This window comes from Ammodytes marinus (assembly GCF_949987685.1).
Source record: "Ammodytes marinus genome assembly, chromosome: 21".
NCBI lineage: Eukaryota > Metazoa > Chordata > Actinopteri > Uranoscopiformes > Ammodytidae > Ammodytes > Ammodytes marinus.
This window is the reverse complement of record NC_137225.1, coordinates 8948520-8965185: the sequence shown is the minus strand read 5'-3', so window position 1 is coordinate 8965185 and position 16666 is coordinate 8948520. Positions and strand designations below refer to the sequence as shown.

The window sequence follows — 16666 nt, the reverse complement described above, 5'->3', positions numbered from 1 at the left end:
TCTCCAGTAAGACTTAATTATTTATTAATGCAAATTAAATTTTTAGACACTTTTGAATTTTTTATAGCCTATGCCTTTCTTTTATCTTTCTGTCACTTTGGTTTCTTTTTTAGAACCAGGACCAACATCCTACCGCAACATTAAGTGACATTGTCGAACATACCCAAACACAAATGATAACTTTGACCTGTTGGTGGCGCTGAAGGAAAAGTCAAGGGATCAATAAAGACATTTTCTTGCTATCTATCTAGTAGTTGTTAGTATATTGCAGCCTGGACCAAAAAGTGGTTCCGGCCAACACTTCCAATGCCATTTTGATAAAGCCATAGTGCGCATACCCATACGCACATGAATGAATCCCAGGTTGTTGTCCACACCAATCTGCGAGTAACAGCCCGCCACACTTTTGACTTATTTATACACATGCAAGCAGTTTCTCTGACAGACTCAAACCCTGCTCTTGTGACCTTTAGGTGCGACCTTTAGCAGTTCCTAAATGCCACTCTGGGGAAGTCATTTATTGTCCTCGGCCCGTGCTGTCAAACTGGAATGTCACATGTGTCTGACTGACTACCCGCTGCATAACTCACTGACAGCGTTTAAGAATGGTGACAGTGCTGAAGAAAGCTTCAGTCACCACTATGTCTGAAAATGCATTTTGAGGATAACCACATATTGAGAGAGAAAAGCTGCTTCTCCCACCAGATTTCAAACCTGTAACACACACACACACACTATCAGGTGCATACATTCACACTTTTAAGTATGACCCCCTATGCTGGGTGTCCCCGACTAAGATTTACATAGTCAAATCTGATTTGACGAATTTTGCCCATAGCTAACCAATAGTCGAATCATGTTTTTTTTCTGCTTATTGAAACCTATTACCGTTTTGCGACATTGGCTTAAATTTTTTTCTACGCCAGACAAAAGCCTCCATTTACAGTTTGTCTTCTTGACTTGGCATACAAGCGTATTTAATTGTCTACTCAAACACACTAAGGAGATACAAATTTGTATTGACAGTCGGCTATAATGATTTATTGGGAGAAACCATGCAATTCCATATAAAATCAAACAACAGTGGCCCCATTTAGCTATTTTTCTACTGTGATATTGGCGAATACTGAACTATTAGGGGTCGCCCCTCCCCCCTCTATGTGCATATGTGTGTCTGTGTTGCTCTTTCGCTTTCTCAAGTAGCAAGAATAAACTCAAGGTATGGAGAGACTGATTCTGTGGAGCTGGGCAGCATATTGGGCTGCATCACCGGCAAATAGCCCCTCACCCCCCACACCTCCCACCAACCAAACAGCGGAGTGATTAATAACACCCCCTCCATTACCCTGTGCACACAGATGGGCCGTCAGGTTGAAGGTTGATGGAGAACAGCACGGTGTGTGGTGATACACCCCATCATACAGATTAGAGTTTGGACTTCAGACGGCGCCTCACCCCCCCCCCCCCCCCCAACCTTTACCCTTCTGCCTCGCGCGATTTGTATCCTTCAGGTATCCTTCCACTGCTGCCGATGCCATTTGTCACCGCGGGGCCCTGCTGAAGACTCCTTCAAAAAACTAAATAAAAACTGATGGTGGGAAATCTATTCCTCTGATTTTTGAAGTGCTGGTGTGTTCTTCTAGCGCTGTAGATTTCAAGTACTTTGCTTTTAAAGGAACATCAAAGTCTTCAAGGTTGTCAGTGCACATCACACTGGACACAAGCATCTCACACTTGCAACTGAGTGCTTTATATATAGATGCTTTCGCTCAATATAAAGCAGCGTTTCAGTCGTTCATAAGAGCTGTAGAGAAAATGAAACGTTCTGAGATCAAAGGCCTCCAAGACTTACAAATGAGTGAAAGTTCCCCCGGATAACTCAAACTCTGACAAGTCTGTTGTGTACGAAGCAGTTTTTAATTTATGCACAGTAACACAAGCAAACATGTAAAAAGAGTTAGTTGCAACTGAACCAGTGAATAACCACATGATCGGTTATACACTGAACAGAAAAATCTTGATGAATGGATATCATCTTATAATATACAGGTAGCACTCCAGTTGGGGTTCAGGAGAATAGTATATGCTACCTACGCTCCGTCTGTACAGTAAATGCCATTAACATCCTGCTCTCACAAACACTTATTAAACTCAGAAGCCAAAGAAATAGCGAAGACTATCAAAATTCAAAAACATTATTATAATTTTTTTTGTTACAAAAAATATAAAAAGTACGGTGACAAAGACTGAACTTTATGCAGGCTGATATGAATTCTCCCAATTACTTTTCAGATCGCACATAATCTTTTTTTTTCTTTTTAAAAGGAAATGTTTTATTCTTTAAACACTTGAGACATTGAATAAATGTATTTAGAAAAAAAATACAGACATGAGCTTCAAACGTAAGATCCTGTACAAAAACATATGCACCTTTAAAAAGCAGAAAAACAAGAGAAAACCAAGACACTGCGAGCTGCAAAAGCCAGTAACAGGAGAGAAAAAATAAAAAATAAAAATAGTGGGACAAACTTAAGCACAGACTTCATATATCTACATCCTGATTCTAGGACTGGGACCTGGGATGTGGATATTAATCCAACTGGAGACTGCTAAAGCAAGAAATAGTGAAAGCTATCAGGCGTAACCACAGTCATTGTTTTCATTAACTTCCCAAAAACCAGTCCTAAACTTAAGAACAGCAAAAAAAAAAAAAAAAAAAAAAGAGGCTTGCTTGCGAGTCTTCAAAACCTGGAATGCGATCAACCATGCAAAACGAAACAGAACGGCAGAGGAAAAACACGTCAGATGAAGTCATGCAAAGCGGCTTTTTTGTGGTTAAATCCCATCGTTACAAATACAGGTCTGTTTTTAGAGGTGTCACAAGAAAAAGTTAAAAGGAAAATCCCAGTTTCCCACAGTCTCTTTGAGTTGAGCTCTTATATTTTCCCTTTTTTTTCGTCCACATTGGGAAATCCAGTTGTCCGTTTCTCAGCGAGAGTCAAAGATTGAGCTTTCCAAGTGCACCCCAAGGCACCTGAGAGAGAGAGAGAGAGAGAGGGTGCTATCCCTCTGTTGGCAACACTGTGTCTCTGTGTTTCTTACGTTACATACCAGCTGCCATTGAGTCTCAGAGTTGGACTATACTCCACGTATGGTGTCACAAATGTCAATACAAAGCACAAAGTAAAACAAGACAGTCAAAATGGATGATCGGGGCTGATGTCCTTGCTGTGCTTCCGAACCCAGCGTTAATAGTCATCGTAGGTGTTGAGGTCGGTGAAGTATGCGTTGGTGTAGGTCTTCCCGGTGAGCTGAGGGTTGAAGTACTTATTTCTCTCCTCCAGAAGCAGATTGTTTTTGTTGAAGGCCTGCGGATAGATGGATAGAAGGAGACTAAGGTCAGTATGGACTTGGTCTGCGACGTATGGATCAAGTGATTATTCAGCCCAGATGGCAAGGCAAAAAGCAAATCCATCCAGCAAAAAAAAAAAAAAAAAGGAACAAAGAAAAGAAAAAAGGAGCAACACAAATCAATGGAGAAGGCCGCTCGGTGAATGAAACATACATTTCACAGAGCAAGGTCAAAGCATTTGCGAACAGGCTGGGAAAATGATAAGCCCACCACGGGGCTAAATTATTTTGATGCGTGTCCGTATGTCCACCTCTGTCATCCATAATACACAGCATCAGCAGATTTTACTGCCGTCGGAGTGTTGGTCATCTAGGACAATCTGAGCCATAAAAATCGATCAAAAGAGGGGGTCTAGTTTCAGTTAAACACTAAGGAAGAGCCATGGGGGCATCCTGTGTGTCCCAATGTGACATAGTCAACACGGAATGAGCTTCAGATGTGGTGCTCAAAACAAACATCAGCAATTTGGCAAATGGATGTGTTCATAAACAGTCTGTTGTAGAGCATATATGCTAGGAGTCCCTCGGGGCGCTGTAATTGAACGCCTGATGATGCTGCATTTGCGCCTGATGGATGCTTCCGACTGACACTGTTAGGGAACGAGTGCGCTGGACAAAAAACTAATATATTTTGCCTCTATCCCGTTATGTGATTTGCACACAAAGAGAATGTAATCAACGCTCCCGCAGCCCCGCAGACGGTTATGTGTCTCTGCAGGTGGCCCCCATGGCTGCTTTCAAACAGCTTTGCTAGAACACTTGTTAGCATCATCTACAGTACTTTGTCTTCTTGCCTTAAACCTCTTTAATTAGCCCAAGAATGATGACAGTCGAGTTTTTGGCGGAGTAAACTAAATTTGCCTGACGTATGAAGTGGCATTAGTGACGGAGAGGTAACCAAGCAGTGTGACACAACAGCAAAATAATGAATTTTCTTTCTCAAACCCGTCAAATGAAAATCCATAGAGACGACAAAACGAGAAGGACAAACATAGAAAACTAGCATGCAAATGTGAGGGAAAGAGGAAAAAAGAGGAGGGATACACTGCCTTCTCACAAGGGGTTAAGGGGGGGGGGGTGTCGTTGTGATGGAGGGATGAAGGGGTCTCAGCAGAGAAAGAGAAACTAGAGTCTGTACTCCAACCTGCCACACACAGGAAGTGCCACAGGAAGTGGAAGGGCGGGGCAGAGGAAGTAGTAGCGGTTGGGGGGGAGAGATCAAAGAGTTGTTGTTGTGGGGGTGGGAGGGGGTCAAGAGGCGAGATGTTGTAGAGGTCAGAGGTCAGTGGTTAGTAGAAAATCTCCAGGCCACGCATGGACAGCCCCATGTTAGCAGAGAGAGGCTGGTGCATGGCGGGGTCGTCCAAGGGCAAGAGTACCGACACGTCTGGCTGCAGAGGGGGGAGAGGAATGGGCAAGAGTCATCCTCAAAGAAAGCCTAAAGGCCATAATCTGTCTAACAGGATGCCAGGAAATGTGATGAAACTGTGTCTAAAACTAGGGCTAAATGGTGACTCACGCTGGGGCCACACTGGACACAGAAGCGCCCCGAAGCGAGCGAAGCACTCCGAAATCATTTGGTTGTCCAAACCCGGGAGCAAATTTCTCAACGCCAGTCGGCTCCTAAAGAGCTAGTCTCTATCATGTGTTAGTAACAAACCAAGTGAATTTTCAATATTTGTATGTATGTGTTTTTAACAACTGCACCTGGGACGCCTAGTGTTGATATTTTTTAACAAGGTATTTTATCTTACTGTTTCTGAGTGCGGGTTGAAGGAAAGCCCCTGCTCTTTCAATTAACACATAAACACCTTAATAACGTGTTTGTTTATCCAGTTTGATGTTTTTTTTAATGTGGTTTATGTTTTATTTTGCGTGTGGCAGACAGACACCAAAATCATAATGCTCTGTCTGGTGTGGCCAGTCAGATCTGTTAACAGGTGAGCCGAAACTAAACTGCATGTACTTCCAGGCCCTTCGTAGTGCTTACGCGTCCAGTGTGGCGTTAGACCTGTGATCTTAAACTTGACTGCTGGAAATACTGGTCGGGGCCAAGAACTATGATATTCTCTGTCATCAAAATCAAGATTTGTGCCCATAAAATGTATAAAAAAAGAAGAAGCCATCACGTGTTCATCATTCCTCCCTATAATCCTTCAAAGGAGTCATAGTACAGTTTTGCAGACTGAATTGTTTAAATTCACTGCACCATCCGAACTGTTTAGGATCAGTGTGTGGGTGTGCTTTTCAGAAGAGTTTGACGGCTCTCATTTGCCATGCAAAGTCCAATTGTATTTTCACATGCATTGTCTATATTCATATCTGCTTCAATCTGCAATAGAACTAACTGAATTACGCTCAATGCTCCTGACTCTAATTGCATGACAGATGAACGCTCCTCACACCTTTATCGCACAATGAAATTACCCTCAGAGATGTTAGCCAAAGGCCCTGTTCCCTCTGTGGCGGTTTTACAAAACACTTTGATATCTGTGAATTAGTTTTGCAAACAGAGCTCGAGGTATTTGCTTGGTTTATAATATAGGCTATATCTGATTTTAAAGACTTTAACTGACAGAATAGTGATTATCAAACACAAACAAACCTGCTTATACTGTACATCAGCATTAAAGTGTTATAGTGATGTGTTTTTTCTAGCTCGTCCAAAACCAAAAACACAGGAGCAAAAGTCTAAGGAGATTGTGTTATCGGCCCTAACGTTATCATGTGCATATCAATGATGACTCCCTTTAAAATGAATCAGATGAAAACTTTAAAAACACATGTAAGCTAACATTAGTTTATTAAGCTCACTACACTAGCAACAGCTCAACCTAATCCAGAACGCCAGCTAGTAATGAGAATCCTTCTTCTTTTTTTATACATCATTTCAAATCGTAAATGGGAGACAGTAATTATATAGGAACTTGGCTAAGTTAGCAAATGCGCTTCTCTAAAACTATGATGAATGCCTTGAAACCTTGCATATCCAATAACTTCTTATCAGTGGGAGTAACAATAGGTAGATTTATTGCTTCTGAATCTCATTTTTACGTTAGAAAATGTGCAGTTTGTTAAAGTGGTTCTAACCTACACAAACAGAGCTCCTTGAAAAAAAGCCACTGGAGTATGTGTGGACAAGCACTTATCACCAGTCCAGTCTGGCACTTAAGCCCTGATGTATCAGTGGATAAGCGGCTGTTTGTACCGCTGGATCTCTGTCACTCGCTCTGGTACACCAGACTTTCTGCAATAGTAACACATAGACCCCCTTTAGAGTAGGGAAATGCAGTGCAGATACAGAGAATCGCCGCTGCTAACCTACCCACGCACCAATAAGTAATTGCATTAGTATGTTATGAGAAAGCAGTGTATGACAACTGACACAGAACACAGTCACACACTGAGACACACAGCGGAGAAGAGGATGTACGCACATGGGCTTTTCTGTTAAAGGACTAGAGAGCGACAGTGAGAGTCATGCGGTAAGTATTTAATCCCAACTGACACTGGAGGAAGAGGCAAACCGCTGCTCACTGTGACATCACTTGATTAAGTCAAACATTAAAGGTGGAGGCAGCGATTCTGGAGAACACTTGTTGTCAAAATCAACTTAATATCTCCCCACGATCCACAGGTGTTAATACACAACCTATAGGCTCATTCCTGTTTACAGAGCCTAGGCTGCATATTAACATATATTTTCTTTTTTCAGCGCACACACACACAGACACACACAGACACACACACACACACACACACACACACACACACACACACACACACACACACACACACACACACACACACAGTACATACAGGGAGCGTATTGTGAGGAGATATTCACTGATTTTGACAACAAGCCTTCTCCTGAATCGCTGACTACACCTTTTAAGGAAAATGTTACAAACTTCTTTGTTATGAAAAAAAAAACCCCAAGTGCAAACCCCCGTCCACAGACCTTGATGGCTTCCACCGAGTCGTATTTGTCCAGTTTGTTGATGTGGTTGGTGATGCTGGTGTTGAGTGGCGCGGCGGAGATGGGGTGGATGACTGTGGCGTCGTGCGCCTGCTGCTGGTAGCGCTGGCAGTACGAGTAGACAAGCAGCGTCACCAGGCAACCCAGGATGGAGCTGCTCAGCCCCACGGCGATCATGTGGAACAGGTTGAAGTCTAAAAAGGAGGGAGGGCGCGGGGAGGGAGGTAATTCTCAGTTAATTCACACAAGTGGAAGAGATAATTGGAGCTGCTATTCATATGCTAATGTGTATCTGAAATAAAGAAGACCCCCTTAGACTGGTGAGGAAAAGAAAGAACAGTCGTCGCTTCCTTTTTTTCTCTCTCTTCTGTCTTTGTGTTCTTGTGCCCTGTTTGTATCTGGCATTAACATTCAACTTTCCTCAAGGCATTTCCATTTGAATTTTTTCCTGTGTGACTTCCTGCTGTGTCATTTATAGAGTATCTGGAGTATTTATAGCCGAAAAAAAAAGACTAAAACAATTGGAATGTACTGTATTTTTATACATTTCTATATCAAGCATTTAGAAAATGATAAGAGCAAACAATACCATGATTCTATTAGCCATGGTTCTTGTTTGAATCTTTCTTTAAAATAAGGGTAGTCTAACATAATAACCGAAATGCTGCACTGGTTTCAGTATGTTTAATGCAGTATCCTTACTGTACATGTTATTTCTTGGGTAGAAGCATAAATCAACTCAAATTTGGTTTAGGATATACAGGTCGATCAACTATAGACTATTTAATCAAGAGCACTGTCATTTACTGGCTCTGTTTATGTTAAAAATATATAGGCAAGAAACTATATTCTTTTTTTGTTTTTGCCCTGAGCACTGTCTGCACTGTCTGCCGAACTGTCTGTCGGACTGCACCCACCCTGCAACTAGATGAACAATGACAGTAAGAGGCAAAACTCAGGGCACTAGTGGTCCCTGAAGCCTGGCTTTTCCTCATGTGGCTCATTGCTGTGGGCCCAGAGTGCCTTAGATAGAGTTTATCTGCATTCTTATCAACTCAGAGCTTTCTCATATTTCGATTGTTGCAGTTCAGCAGTTTGAAGACACTGAATATAAGGGATTTTCACCAATTCACTAAATACACAGAGTCCGACTGTAACAGTGGAAATGACAGTGTTTTTTGGTCATTCATCTATGTAGATTTTTCACAACTACAATTGTATCGTGTAGATGAAGACAGAAACATAAGCAGAGCGGAGATGTTGTCTACTCTCCTGACCTTAAGATGAGGTCATTCTTGTCGGGTGGAAATGATCATTATAGCTTGAGAAGTGCTGTGCATTTAAAAAAGAAGATTTTTTTTTACAAATTGCATACAGTGCATCTCTAGCTACCTTCAGCACATCACCATTTTTCTTGAATGTACCTTGGGGTGCATTAACAGCTGGATTTATATGCCGTTAAGCAGGATTTGAAAAAGCTATCTTCTGGCCAAAGATGCTTCACAAGTGCAATGCAAGGTGTTATCACCCCCTCCCACCCCCTTTGTCACTCTCTCTCTCTATCTCTTTCACACACACACACGCACGCACGCACGCACACACACACACACACACACACACACACACACACACTGAGGAATTACCTCCACATCGCCTCTCCTCCTGGCTGGAGCGTGCAATCGAGACCTCTGACAGAGGGGAAACAGCAAAAAAGGCAGCAGAATTAGGGCCAAAAACCATATTCACACACACCCCTGTTAGCATGACAAATTGTAGCCCTGAAGTTAAGTGTGGAGATGAAAGCTGCACTCAATACGAAACAGATCATCGTAAAAACTCGGTGAGCTAATCACGGCTTTGGCACCTGGAGTGGTTTATGAAAAGTATCAGCTCGCATTAAAGGAAATGAAGTACAAGACGTTGCTAATGAACCTTAATGGACTACCTTCCCCATTAAAGGGGATGGATGATAAGGTATAAAGGCAAATGGGTAATTCCATCAAGGCTTTTGAAGGGTTTTCAAGACTATTATATCCCTGCTAATTGATACAGAAAGGTTACACATTTATGTTTTAATAAAATGTTTATTCTATCTAGAAAATAGAAAATGAATGATTTCTAAATTTCAAGAACACCAGGACTCCATCCTAACCTGTTCCAATCATACACATATCTAATAGTGGTTGCAGTGATCACAGTGATACGGTGTGCAGGAGATTAGCAGGCAGGGGTTTTAATGATCTCCGTGTAGCCGAGAAGCTCTGGGGTGTCTTGCATTACTGGCTGTCAATAGGGAGATGGCTGTCTAAGCAGATATCAATACTAATAATGTGTGATAGTAGGTGCAGAGGATCAATCTTGTCTCTGTATCAGATTATATATTCCTCATCGCAATCAAACACGTTTTGAAAAAAAAGAAGAACCGTGGATTGTATTAGTTCAAATTAATAGAATGTCTCTATAGTGCTGTATAAAGTTGCTGTTATACATGACATGACATGCTTGGGGGAGGGTATTACGATGGCTAACGATAGTGGTTCTGTCCCTATCCATATTGTATTTGTGGAAGAAATGTTGGTTTTGCATTGCTAAAAAACAACAGGGAAGGTCCCACATACATCAACAGGAAACGATCACTTAGATGTGGTTCCAGAAAATAGAAAAGAAAGAATACAATTTCTTGAATGACCTTGTGTAGGAAATGGCACAGAGCTTTTTCTTCCTTTCCTTTCAACATTTGGAAAAAAAAGAGAGCGGAAACTGCTGTTCTAAGTGTTTTGTGCATTGCCTGACAGGACTCGTGGGCTCATAATGAAACTAATATAGCAGCAGGGCTGTTGGAATGGGTTGGGAGACTAGCCCCTTAAGTGTAGCACGTAGAGTTCACGCCCCCGTGTAATCACCTGCCGCACCCGGGAGTCCTTGAGCAAGACACTAATGCCAGACATTCCCCAAAAGTGCTGCACTGTGTCTGAACCCGACCCCTTGACCTGAAGCCAGTCCCATAGAGGGATCAGCAAACGTATTTCATTATCACTGGATTCTTGGAAATGAACTGAATTGCCACTGTGGGCATATGGTGGTGGTGGGCGGTCTAGAATGAGTGTGTGTGCTCAAAATTGTGTGCTTAGTCATGCATGAGTGCCCAAGACAAGAGACTGTGCATGTATGTGTGAGTGTGTGTGTGTGTGTGTGGTTACCTGGTATAAAGTTGGAGTCAGGGGGGCAGGACCTGGTCTCACTCTTGTTTCCTAAGCATTGGTTTCCAGTAGGGAACAGGACGTCACAGTGGCGCACACGCATCTGGGCCCCGTTGGAGTCACAGTGGGACCAATCCGACCAGCTGGACCAGCTCTCTGGAAATGACAACAATAGAAAATCAATTGTGAAGCCAATGTCTTTTGGAGAAAATGATTGCAACAAACCGTTTTAAAGTAGCACAACACAATATGAAATGGGATCAAAATTGGTCTTGTGAAGAGGTGGACTAAAACTCAAAACCGCTCTACATGTCATATGTAGCTACAGTTTATGATTTGGCACTGTCCATCAAAATATTATTTCTAATTTTTTCCTTTAAAATCCTATTAACTTTATTTATTTTTATATTGCTTTAATTGATGTATTTCTATGTATTTTAATTTTTCTTGTTTCTTGTTTTAATGGGGGGAAAAAATAAAAAAATGGCAACGCCAGTTGATCTCACAGGCTGTCCAGTGAACGTCCAGCTATGTGTATGTGTGTGTGTGACCTCTGCTGCCTATTATTCATGCATCACTGCCTAGAAGGAGCCGTGAGAGACTGAGGAAAATAAACAATGAACCTGTGATGGATTGGTGACCGAGTCAGAGCTTAAGGCCTCTTATCACTGAGGTATGTGTGTGTGTGTGTGTTTGTGTGTTTGTGTGTGTGTCTGCGTTTGTGTGTGTGTGTGTGTACCTGGACAGGCTTGTGTGTTGCACAGTGCCTCCTCAGTGTGCAGTCCCAGGCAGATGTCCCCTCCATAGGCCGGCGGGGGGTTGTTACAGGTGCGCGTCCTCATGTAGTGTCCCCCTCCACACGTCACAGAGCACTTGGACCATGAAGACCAGCATGACCAGCTGCCGTCCACTGAAACCAGGATATCAGTGTTATACTGTTTATCTTACTGCTAGAAAAATACTGAATAATAACAATAGTACAAACAGTTGATAGCTTGTGTAGTCAGTCATTTTCTTGTTTTTCGATGACAGTATTCCAGTAAAATGTGTGCTTTCATGTTTTCTTGGATAAAGGTTCCAGGTCATTTCATTAGACACATTTTCTCTGAGCAACAAGTGATTGGAAGTCATTCCAAGCCATTTCAATCTGCGATGTGTGACGCACAAATATGAAGCTATGTTAAGTATGTGTGTGTGTGTGTGTGTGTTTTGATGAAAAAATTAAGTGTGCATCAGCCAGCTGTTACAACAAACTCCTGACCTCCCTCCCCTAACTGAGCAATCTCCCCCCTGATTAATAAAGATAAATGAAGCATCACAATGCGCCGTTGTTATTCTTCCTCCTCCCTTCATGTGGTGCCAAGTGGCAAACAACAGAGGAGTCATCTCCGCACACAAAGAAAGACATAAATAGATGAGTAGAGGGAGAGAAGGAGATGTGGGAGAAATGAAAAGAATGAGAGGAAAAAGAGCAATACATTTAAAGCAATCACTGGCCATGAAAACACAACAAAGGTAAATATGCTTTGCAAATCATCTGAATAAAACCTGACTTCATTGTGTGGCAGAGAGATATTCCCCCCTTTTTCTCTCCGGAACACACTCGGGGATTGCTTTTAAAGACCTGGTGATGGCTGGCAGCGCAGTGGCGGTAATTGAAGTTGCCGATGCTTTTTGTCATCTCAGTGTAATTTCTCTATCGCAAGGTGACGTGTGAGTCGATTCCTGGCCCCTCGATGACGGATCGGCTCATCTCAGGTGCAGACGCAAGAAAAACACGGATTCATTTGTTTCCAGGGCCAGATGAATTGGTAGGCATAGCACCTTTTTTTCCTTCTTCTTCTCTCCCTCTCCTTTCGCAGTGAGTGCACTACCGCATTCGAAAAGCACTGGATTAGCCATGGGAGGATTACAATAGGTCTACCGGCACTGTCTGCCTGCCTCAACATAATATCTCACTTTCAGAGGGGTGCTAATTGAGTTCGCATTAGTATTCATTGCTACTCGCGCTGAGTTAAGTCGGTTCCTTCGGGGGACAGGAGCGCAGAGTTGTTCATCAATACACTGTAGCTACGGTATTATTACAGCCAACAGAAGAGGTGTGCTACACGTATTAGCATAGTGATACGGCGCAAGGAAAATGAACGTACATTCACTCGACATTTTACCCAGGGGGAAACACTTGTGGCAAACGCACAGGCAGGAGGCCCTCCTGAATAAAAGCAAATGGGATGCTGTTTGTGGGATGAGCCAGCCAAAGTCTTCATCTGAGCTCGCGGGCTGATAACAGCTTGCCCTATTAGCAACTGCGCTCAAGCTGTTGGGAGGTGAATGGCGTGCACTTCCACTGAATGAATTAACAGGCTGTAAAAACAGTATTGATGTTCGTTCTCTCCCTTGTCTCGTTTGCCATGCTTACAGAGCGGCAGCAGCAATGAGGACAGATTGGGGCTGCCGAGGACGACGTATAGATCCAGATTTTATGTGGCCTACCTAAGACAAAATACGCAGGCCTTGATTAATAATCATCTGAGACCGGCTTGTCTACATGGTGGTGCCTGTGCTAGATACCAGGTGTGCTTTATGCCAAGCTAAGCACAAGGATTTCCATTTAGACAGCTCACTTCCCTTGTCAGGCGGCAGCATTCTTTTAATTGGAAAAAGCTTCCTCCTCTCGCCGTCTTACGCTAGAGGAGTGTGTTGAAAATGTATTGTGTCTCAGGGCTCGTCAATACAAGAATAAGGCCTCCCATAGCTGGCAGCATAATTACCCAGCGATGTAATTACAAACTGGAGCGCCACAGGGATTGTCTCTGATTCCTGGTGTAAATTGGGGTCCTCCGTCACATCTCTTATCTGCAACTGATTTTCTTTTGTGGTTCCTCTTTGATTCGGCGAGACATTTTAGTCACCGCAATTTCTTTGTCCATTATTCAAAGGAAAAACATAGCTGGAGTATGGTTTGGAGAAGGGCGTATTTATCTTTACGTGAGTGGAAAAAAGAGAGCTGGGCCTAAGTAATTGACTTCTGATTCAAAATGGCCTTATATCTGTTTTGTTAGGTTTTTATTGCACCAACTGTGTTTTTGTGTGTCCTGTGTGTTCATGAGGTCATTTCTTACCTGGACAAGGGGTGATGTTACACTCCTGATACTCCTGTGCGGCCCCCAGGCAGGTCTGACCTCCATACTTGGGCTCTGGGTTACTGCAGGCTCTCTTGCGGCTGCGGATACCTCGGCTGCAGTCTCTGCTGCACTGGGACCAGGAGCTCCATGATGCCCAGCCGCCGTTCAGCGTGTGTCCAGAGATCCTCCCGAGACGAAGCACCTCTCCTGTTTGGATCAGAGTGGTGACCGTAGAGTCAAAACAACTTACTATATACCGTCATGCCTGGAGTATGGTGTTGTTTTGACCACCTGTCCAATAGGATTGTCGTTACTATCGTCGCCTATAGCTGATTGGTCGGAGTACAGTTTGTTTACATAGCCATATACGGAGCCTCCCCCGTGCAGACAGTGGGTAGATATTAGCACATTTTGATAGAATAAGTGTTTTGAAATTAGGATCACTGCATCCACCCTTGTTTGCTTTTGTGCTGCGTTCTTTTGTTTTTCATATTCTCATAGATGCTGTCAATCTGATGTTCTGTTTAAATTCTATAAATTACACTTGATTGATGCAGAACTCATTCATCCAAGATTATCTTTATTTACCAGTAGTAAATATAATAATAATCGACTACCTTTATTTGGTAGTGGAATGACTCTAGGGATGTTGTTATGCATGTTAGCAAGCTGATGTTAGCATTAAGCTCGGTATATCCTCCCAGAGCTGCGAGCATGGCTTTTGACTCAGCTCTTGTCTGTTTACCGGTACTTTCTAAGTCACTGATGTAAGATAAACTATTGATTCAGAGTCAGAGAGAATAAAAACAAGTAAATAAATATTCCTACAAGAGGATGGAGCAGAGGATGTATAAATCCAGCACATATAGATGGATAGATAGACGGATAGATGCAGAATGATGTCGGCAGAAATCACCCTCACAAATGTAATCCATCATTTGATTCTTCCCAGACCTGTTGTCACATTCTGAAGATGGATTCAAAGAGAGCCGAGTGGGTCCTCCCAACACACACACACACACACACACACACACACACACACACACACACACACACACACACACCCTCCTCATCAGACAACAACAGATGACTAATCTGTGTACTCTCATCTCTGCAATGAGTGAAATAGAGGATTTCTGATGAAATACGAAACTCCAATTTCTATTAAACTATAATTACCGCGTGCATTAATCAGCGCCGTTGCAATGAGCTGAATGAGCTAAGAGGGGGGAAAGAAGAAGCTTCTGGCCCTATTTGAATGAACAGAGCGAACTCATCTGTTTGAATGAGCGATAATCACCTTCAATGAAATTACAGCCACTGTGTCCGAGGCACTCCTCTGATGATTCACTCATTCAAATAACTGGGGCTATTATCTACTACTCTTTTCAGATAACAACGTGAGGTCTTCATTTTGTGTCTTTGTGTGTGTGCCTCTTCAGCTTTGAGCCATTCTGCACTCCAATTCACCACTTTCTTGCTCTGCCACTCCCTAGCTATTTTCCTTCAAAGAAAAAAAAGGTGTGTTTCTTTTGTGTGTCAGACGCAAGGATCACATCTGGATCGTTAGACCGGCAACCTTCGTTTTTCTTTGTCAGAGTCTCCTAATCTCTCCATTCATCATTCGGGTATTATCTCGCCATCTCATCTGTTTTTCTCACTGCCTCTCTCTTTATCCTCCTCTATCTATGTTTCCCATTAACCTTCTCTTGCTTTTGTCTCCCTCTCTCTCTCCCACTCCTCTGCTCTCTGTCCTCCAGGCCTGGCCTTGTTGTTTGGTCAGCGTGACTCCTTTTCACTGACAAGTTAGCATGACCCGCGCGGGCTGCTGCTTTGTATTCTCAGGGAGAGGACAGTGTGTGTGTGTGTGTGTGTGTGTGTATGTGTGTGGATTTACCTAGCACCAAACCAAATCCTCCCCACACCTCTTCATAATACGGTTAGCAACCTTGGCAGTGCACAGGCCGCCTCACCCCCGGGCGTCAGGCTGCCGTGAGCGCTGACAGAGGCCCCCGTCGAGGCTCTTTATCGATTCTGGGCAGGCAGTGGCACGGACCGTCCTGCCTGCCACTGTGACCTGTAGTCTTTATCCCAGCCACTCTGTATAGCCCAAGAGAGTACAGACTGCAGCTACTGTATGCTCTGAAGGCAATGGAGTGCTTTATAATCGACCCATCTCATACATGCAAACGCTTGAATGCATATATGTATGTCCACCTCAATATTTACAAAAGGTAAATTTGTTCCCTTTAAAAAAATATGAAAGACAACCCACTCAAAAATAACAGTTCAGGGGGTTGAAACTAATATGGAGCCTAAGGCTTTAACAAGGTCTCTAATAATAATGTGTTGTTGAGATGGACATGATATCAGAGAGATCTGAACAATCCATGAGAATACATATTTGAAAGAAACACAGAATGCCTGAGAGCCTCACTGCATATTATTACATTATATTTGTGAGATAAAGACATTTCAGTCATAAATTGATGAGGAAAAGGCATCGATTGGTGCATAGAAATTCACCAGAATGCAGGTAATGAAGTGTTTTGAAGCTTAAAGTTTTCAAGGACCCCAGCTTCAAATGTACCCCCCCCCCATTGAAAGACATTACACACACATTACAAGAGCTAAATCCAGGTATAGGTGTGTGTGTGTGTGTGTCCATGCATGCACACACCAATGTAGGTACGTGCAAATGCAATTGGACACACAATTACACTAGAGCCCATGACTAGCAGCACACAGCTCACGTTTCTGACTTAAGCTTTGGCCCGAGACTGCTCCGTGGTACTGTATTGGCAATGCTATACCTCAGGGAGGCCTGCCCTCCCGTCGCCAAAACAAACAGTGTGGCGCCCTCCCTCTCAAATAAGTAGCGACTGGATCTATCGATCGGCGCGGGCACCTCACACAGCCGGAGAGAATTAATCCTCGCTCTCCGGCTACAT

At 43.1% G+C, this 16666-nt stretch overlaps 1 protein-coding gene across 1 annotated transcript in view; it reads right to left on the bottom strand.

The window, feature by feature from the left end:
* Positions 1-1931: 1931 nt before the first annotated feature.
* The window catches only part of sema5a (sema domain, seven thrombospondin repeats (type 1 and type 1-like), transmembrane domain (TM) and short cytoplasmic domain, (semaphorin) 5A), a 139319-nt gene continuing 124584 nt past the window's right edge, over positions 1932-16666 (bottom strand). The window contains exons 17-22 of the mRNA XM_080050292.1: positions 13713-13922; positions 11330-11500; positions 10591-10746; positions 9034-9078; positions 7373-7584; positions 1932-3368 (exon numbers count right to left, since the gene is read on the bottom strand). Coding sequence (XP_079906418.1) covers positions 3249-3368; positions 7373-7584; positions 9034-9078; positions 10591-10746; positions 11330-11500; positions 13713-13922 — 914 coding nt within the window. The 3' untranslated portion in view covers positions 1932-3248. The remainder of the gene's footprint in view (positions 3369-7372; positions 7585-9033; positions 9079-10590; positions 10747-11329; positions 11501-13712; positions 13923-16666) is intronic.